The sequence below is a fragment of the Hemicordylus capensis genome, chromosome 5, assembly GCF_027244095.1.
Source record: "Hemicordylus capensis ecotype Gifberg chromosome 5, rHemCap1.1.pri, whole genome shotgun sequence".
NCBI classification, from domain to species: Eukaryota; Metazoa; Chordata; class Lepidosauria; order Squamata; family Cordylidae; genus Hemicordylus; species Hemicordylus capensis.
Window position 1 is genome coordinate 592,418 of NC_069661.1, and position 6,755 is coordinate 599,172.

At 68.4% G+C, this 6,755-nt stretch overlaps 1 protein-coding gene across 1 annotated transcript; it reads left to right on the forward strand.

Moving 5' to 3' along the window:
- The first annotated feature begins 344 nt into the window (after positions 1 to 344).
- LOC128326350 (BCL2/adenovirus E1B 19 kDa protein-interacting protein 3-like) lies at positions 345 to 4,459 on the forward strand. The gene is made up of 6 exons (XM_053253031.1): positions 345 to 442; positions 622 to 772; positions 2,549 to 2,599; positions 3,386 to 3,493; positions 3,589 to 3,744; positions 3,827 to 4,459. The coding sequence occupies exons 1-6, from the start codon at positions 400 to 402 to the stop codon at positions 3,873 to 3,875; spliced, it is 558 nt and encodes a 185-aa protein (XP_053109006.1). The 5' UTR covers positions 345 to 399; the 3' UTR covers positions 3,876 to 4,459.
- The last annotated feature ends 2,296 nt before the right edge of the window (positions 4,460 to 6,755 follow it).

Here is a 6,755-nt window from a genome sequence, read left to right on the forward strand (position 1 = left end):
AGAACAGCCACAGCGGGCAGCTGCAGGGCCCGAAGCCGGGGCCGCCCTCCAGCCCCTCGGGGCCCGCTAGCCCAGCCTCTCTGCTCCGCGGCGGAAGAGGGCATGCCCCCCGCCCCCCCCCCCGCCCCTGCCAGCCCCGAGAAGAGCGGCGCCCGCCAGCACGGAGAGGGGTCCCGGCCCGGGCTCTCTCTCTCCAGCCCCCCACGGGCGAGCCCGGACAACCAGGAGGCATCGCCCTTTGAAGGCGGGCGGCTGCCTGGTGCTTCTGTTGGCAACGCGGGCCGGCGGGGCCTCACGTGGCCACTGGGCGCCTTGGACCAGCAGCGAGCAAGAGGCCGGCCTGGCAGCGGCACAGGCAGGCAGCAGCAGCAGCATCGGCAGCCGCAGTAGCTCCTCTCCATGGCGGCGCCCCGCCAGCAGCAGGAGGATGAGGCTCTGCACGGTGGGAATGGGGAGACCCGCCCACCCACGCCTCGGGTGCAAGGGGGGGAGCTGCCAGCGGGGGGGGGGGGGCGAGCGAGGCTTTGACCTGGTGGGTATTGTGCCCCCCTCCCGCCCCACTGACGAGATAGCTCCGGCGCTAACGCTTCACCCCCCCCCACACACACACACCTTTTCTAGGTTCCTGGGTGGAGGTGCCCCATTTTGCCCCAGAGGATGCCCTGGGTCCGGAGCAGGTGCCCACTCTGGCCTGTTTTCCCCACGGCGACATGGAACAGGTCCTGCTTGAAGCCCAGATGGAGGCGGGGCGGGGCGAAGGCCCGGCCGACAGGTAGGTGGTGATCATAGTTCTCGCCCAGCCACCGCCTGGTGTGAAATCGGTCTTATTTCCTAGTACAAAAGACTTGGGCTTTGCCACTGGAATGGTTTGTCTGCCGTGAAGGTTCACAACTGAGGGAGGAGGGTCTGAGGCATACCCAGGCAGTGGAACTCACTGCCACTGGTTTTGATGGCAACCGGCCAAATGGCCTTCAAAGGCATGAGGTCCGAGGGGGAAAGTCTGAGCCTTGCCTTCCAGCGCCCCTCGGCTCTGCCTGCCTTCCAGGTGGGCACTGGGGTCAGGAGAGAGCTGCCTGGCGCTTGGTGGCTCAGAGGCTGCCCCTAAGCCTAACCCAGCCCTGGGCTCAAGGCAGGCCTTGGCTACTGGTCTGGTGGCCATGGGCCCCCTCCAGCCTCAGAGGCAAGGTGCCGCTCCATCCCGGCTGCAGGCGAGAGGGCCGGCCCCTCTCCGCTCTGGCCTGTGGGCTTCCCCCAGGCGTCTGGTGGGGGGGCATTGTGGGGAACAGGGAGCTGGGCTAGAGGGGCCTTCTTGGGCCCGATCCAGCAGGGCTGCTCTTCTTCCGCGTTCTCTCCAGTTCGTTCTGAGACAGACAGAGTCAGGCCCTTGGGGGCTGGGTTCCCTCGGCCCTTGCCTGGTCTGGCTCGAGGGCCTGGGATAGTACTGGGGAGCCCCCCCCCGAGACTCCAACGGGGGGCTGCTGGGACGGGGCTGGACGGGTGCCTGGCAGAGCCCAGACGGAGCCGCTTTGTGTCGACCAGAGTCGGAGAAATGGATCCCCCGCCCAGGCCGACATTCTCTGCCCCCTGCTTGTTGGGATGTCATCCTCCCCAGATGTGGCCTTCGGAGGTGGGCTCCAGGGGTGGGGGCAGGGGGCTTCCTGGAGCGAGCTCCACGGGCTCCTCTCTCTCTCCCCCTCCCAGCCCCAGCTTAAGGAGAGCCATTCGTGAGGGAGAGCTGCACCGACGGTTAGCCACAGAACTCTACCTGCCGGATGGCCAGCCTGCAGACAACACAGCTCTCCTTCATGCTGGGCGGGGGGGGGCGGAGGAGCAGACGGAGCCCTTGGGCGCCCCCCGTCTCTTTAGGAGGATCCCTCCCTGGGTGGCACCTCTTGGTAGCTGGCGGGAGCCACGTTGTCGGAAGGTGCCCTGGCGTCTTGGCGGTCTGGCCGCCTCTCCTGCCCAATGGAAAGAGGCCCCCGCCCCCCCCCCCGGGAAGGCACGGACATTTCAAAGGCCCAAGTGAGAGGCCTCGTTCTCGAGAGCGGCTCTTCGTACCGGAAGTTCTGCTTGCAGGCCTGGGAGGCTGGAAAGGCGGCCTTTGCACGGTTTCCTGCCGTCTCTGCAAGCAGCCGCGTTCCTCTCTCGCAGCAGACCCCTCGAAAAGGCTCACGCCACCATGGTGGTGGCAGGTGCCGCTCTCCTGGGCCGGAGTCCACTTCCTCAGGCGCATGGAAGAGGACAGCACTTTGTGCATCTGAGGAACTGGGCTGTATCCCATGCAACTCCCTGCCACAAGGCTGTGACTCTGGACCTTTCCCCAGCACAGCACGCTCACTCCGGCTCACCTGCTCTTCTCTGGTTGGATAAGGGGTGGGGGCAGAGGGGGTGTGCCCCTTGACCTCCCCCCCCCGCAACACTGCCTTGGTGGACGGGTTCCCTGGCAGCACCTGGACGGGAGGCTCGGCAGGGAGGGAGGCGGGGCTGGCGGGGCCTGGCTTCCAAAGGGGGGGCTTCAGTCGCAGCAGCCGCTGTCCTCTGTTTGCAGCCCCTCCTTGCACGGAAGGCCCCCCCCGCAGAAGACCCGAGCACTGGGCAGGTGAGTGTCGGCACAGAAGGTGCATCGTGGGGAGGGGGGAGCGGGCCCTGGGCAGAGCCGGGCCCCCTGCAGGGACGCGGGCAGAGAGGCCACTGCCGCTCCTCCCCTCCGCTGGGCCAGGCCGGGGCGGGCCGGGGCGCGCGGAGCCCCCTGAGCCCAGCCCTGCGTCCCTCTGGCCCCTCCATGCGCACCCACCGGGCCGCGTCTCGCTCTGCCGCCGGCTGAGACGCCTCTTCCGTGGCTGCTGGAGAAGCCGCCGGGCCTGGCTGGCATCTGCCGCCGCCGCCGCTGCATCGGGCAAAGAGCGGCCTTCCAGCGTGGCCCCCGCCGGAGGCAACCGTTCGGTCCCCCGAGGGGGGATCCTCCGAGCCAGTCTCCTCGCCAGCAGCTACTAGCGCGCTGCTGCGGAGCCGGGGCTGAGGGCTGCCACAGCTGCCTCGCTCCTCTCTCTGCCCCCCCCCCCCGCATCAATGAGAGAGAGCCCGGCTGCCTGCAGGCTGGCCATTCATCAGGTAGAGCTGTGGGGCTGACCGCGCCGCTCTCCCAGCCTGCAGGCAGGGCAGCTTGAGGTGGGGCAGGGGAGAGAGGCGCCATCCAAGCTGCCGCGGGGGGGTGGGGGTGGGGGGGCGCCATGTCCAGAGAGCCCCCTCGTTGCAAGGTGCCTCTTGGTTCCCTTGGCAAGCGCCGGTGGGCAGCACAGGCTTGACCCGGATCTCTCGGCCTCGGATCACGTCCACACGAGACGGGCTGCAGCCTCCCCCTCCCCATCGCCCGTCACTCACGCAGCCCCCCCCTCCGCTCCGGGCCCCTCCCCACAGAGGCCTCCTTCCCTCTGCAGAATGAAGACCCCGAGAGGCCCCTGCGGGGGGAGAGCCTGGCCTGGTGCCCCGCAAGGTAAGGCTGCGTTCCCCGCTGCCCCGGTCTCCTCCTGGGGGTGCCTCTGAGGCCCCCCCGTCACTCTCTCTCTCTCTCTCTCTCTCTCTCTGCAGCGAGCTGGTCTGGGTGGCCCCGCCATGGGCCCCCCTGCTCCGCCCGGCCTTGCGCAGGAAGAGGGGGGTGCGCAACCCCCCGCCGCCGCCGCCGCCGCTGCTGCTGCTGCTCGTCCCTTCACTGCTGCTGAGCCACGGGCTGGCCCTGGGGCTGGGGTGAGTGGAGGGGCCTTGCCGGGGGGGGCGCGGGGGGTGCCAGCCACTCCCTGCCCATCTCTGTCCTTCCTCTCTCCTCCAGAATCTGCATCGGGAAGCGCCTGGCTGCCCCCTCGGCCAGCGGCCTGTGACCCCCCCCCCGGCTGACGGTGGCGTCGTCTCCTTGTGCGCAGCCCTTCCCTGGAGAGGCCCGCTGGGGAGGGGCCACCACTGGGACACCTCCAGGCCTGTCGCGCCCCAGCCCCATCTGTGCCTGCCTGAGAATAACCGGAGGGGGGCGGGGGGGAGAAGAGCCTGGGATCAGCTCGCCCCCCCCCCCCACAGAGCCCACTCCTGCTTGCTCCCCACGGCTGAGCCCCACAGCGCCTTCCCGGCTGGCTCCCCTAGGCGTGCTCTCTGCAGCCTTCTGGAAGTGCAGCGCCCAGGACCGTGGGGCAGCGGTGCTCCTCCGAGAGATGTCCCTCCTCCTCCTCCTCCGCCGTGGGGAAGCCAGGCCGTGTCTGTCGGACAAAGCAAGGAGGCGGGAGACTTTCGGGGGGGGGCAGAGGAGGAGGAGGGGCTGCTGCTGCTGCTGGTGCCCAGTTGCCACAGGACTGAAAGGGGGCTGCGGTGGAGGCCACGGAAGCCACCCCCTTCCTTACGAAGCAATGGGGGGGCCCACCGCAGGCAGTGCCGGCTCTGCCATGAGCGGACAGAGGCTCAGAGAACAGCAATAATGGTCAATTGGGGGGGGGGCAGAGACAGCTGGCAAAGGCTTGCAAGTTTCCAGTGGGGCAGGGGGTGGGGTGGGGAGAAGAGGTATTAGGAAAGAACTGCATTTGGCTGCTCAGAATGATGGTATCCCTTGTTCTCCTGACGTGTGAGAAGTCTTTCCTCTCAGAGTTGACCTGTGGAACCCTCTGCTACCAGAAGCAGCGATGGCCTGCTGTGCAACTCGTTTGGGGTGAATGGAGATGATCCTGGCAGAACCGTCCAGGCTCTTCTGAAGGAAGCTGCTTCGTGGGTGGGCTTGCTGGGGAAGCGAAAGGGGATGGTGAGGCTTCCTGGAAGTCCGCCCTGCCCCTGGACAGGGAAGCTCTGGCCCGCTCTGGAAAAGCACTCTGCCCATCCCGGGTTTCAGGGCTGAGTCCGGCCATTGAGAACAGCTCCTGGGACTAGGGCTTGCCCCTCGGTCAGCCTGGGAGGGCACCCCACACACCCTGGGGCAGGAGGCCTCCCTGGGTGGGGGTCTGGACTACTTGCGGCGTGCAGGGAGGGCAGGAAGAGGGGCTTACGGCGGGGGGCGGGGGGGACAGGGGCATCGGAAGCTGCCTTCTGCCGAGTCAGACCTTTGGCCCCTTTAGCTCAGCCTTGTCTGCCCTGGCAGGCAGCAGCTCTCCTGGGCTCCCGGCTCAGGGGCCTTTCCCTGCCCTGCTGCTGCTGCCGCCTCCTCCTGGGACCCTTTCCACGCAGGGCCTTTCTCCGGCACTCCAGCCCCATCACCCGAGGAGAAGCTCTGCTGGGACCCATTGCTGCTGGTTGCGGAGGATTCCTACACACCGGACTAGGCCAATTCATCCCTTTAGCAATAAATGTATTGGGACCAGGAGAGCTGGAGGGCTGCCTCCCCCCCCCCCCGCCCCCGGGAGCCGGGGCGCCAGGGGAGGGCCCACTGGAGGAGAAAGCTGCCTCTTCCTGAGCCAGGCCCCTGGTCCGGGTGGCTCAGCATTGCCTACCCTGACTGGCAGCGGCTGGCCAAGGCTTCAGGAAGGCCTCTCCCCGCTCTGCCTGGAGATGCTGCTGCTGCTGCTGCCCCCGCCGCCAAGCAGGGGGGCTCCCCCGAGGAGTGGCAGCCCTGCATCCCCCCAGCCACACTGGTGTTTATGGGCCAGCGCCAGGCCAGGGCGAAGGGGCCACACTGCACACACCCCACCCCGCCAAATGGAGCCGCTTGCAGTGCCTGGCCGGGGGGCTGCGGTGGGAATACAGCTCGGCCTTGGGACTCTCTCAGCCTCCACCCTGGTTCTTGCACGCGCGGGGAAGTGGCTGCTGGGGGCTCGCGGCTGGGGGGGGGGCTCTGGCCTGGCCTTGCGGGAGGCACCTCTCGGGGCGGCCACTTGCCCAGAGACCGCAGCAGCACAGCCCGTGGGGGGGGCGTGCAGGCTCCGACTGGGCCACAGGGCACCTCCCTGGCGCACTGGGCAGCAATGAAGACCCCCACCCTGGAGCACCCATTCTGCTCCAGACCGGCGCCCTCCCCGCAGACCTCCCACCGCCCTCTCCGTGCCCCCAGGCCTGCTCACGTCTCTCTCTCTGGCGGCCCCCCACGTGAGGGAGATCATGGAAAAGGGGGGGGGGGCTCGCGGGCGGGGTCTCAGTTCCAGCTCCACGCCTGAGACGCATATCATCCTGGGAAGGGGCAAGAGCGTTCGGGGCCACGGTGCAGAAGTCAGGGGGGGATCAGGGGCCGAGGGCGTTTCCTGCCCTTGTGTGCCTGAAGAGGTTCCCTGCAGCAGTGAGTTCCACAGCTCATTCAGCGCCCCCGAAGCAGTGGCTGCCCAAGGGAAGGGCTCCAAAGGCCTGGCAAGCCACAGGGCGCCTCCTCAGGGGTCTCGCAGCAGGCCCTGAACCGGGGGGGTGGGCCACCGAGAGCTCTCCATGCAGAGCCGCCTCCTGGCCAAGGGCTGCGAGCCAAGTTCTGGACCAGCTGCAGACTCTCTGCCAAGCGCTCCCCACCGCCCATCCCACCCCCCCCCACCTGCCCCAGCCAGTGTGCCTGGCAAGAATCGAGTCCGGTGCGCCTGCTCCACAAGCCCAGCAGGGAGGCCGCCGGGCTGGGGCCGCGGTTCTCGGGCTCCTTGGCAGCCCCCCCTCCTGGCCCTCCGTCCTTGCTGCAGAGCTGTCCCTGGGCCGGGGGTGGCCACTCGCCGTCCTTCCTGGGGGGCTTTTCAGAACACAGTCTGGCTGCGTGGGCGGGGAGTGTCTCCTCCTCCTCCTCCTCCTCCTCCCCACTTTGGAAAGGGCCATCCTTG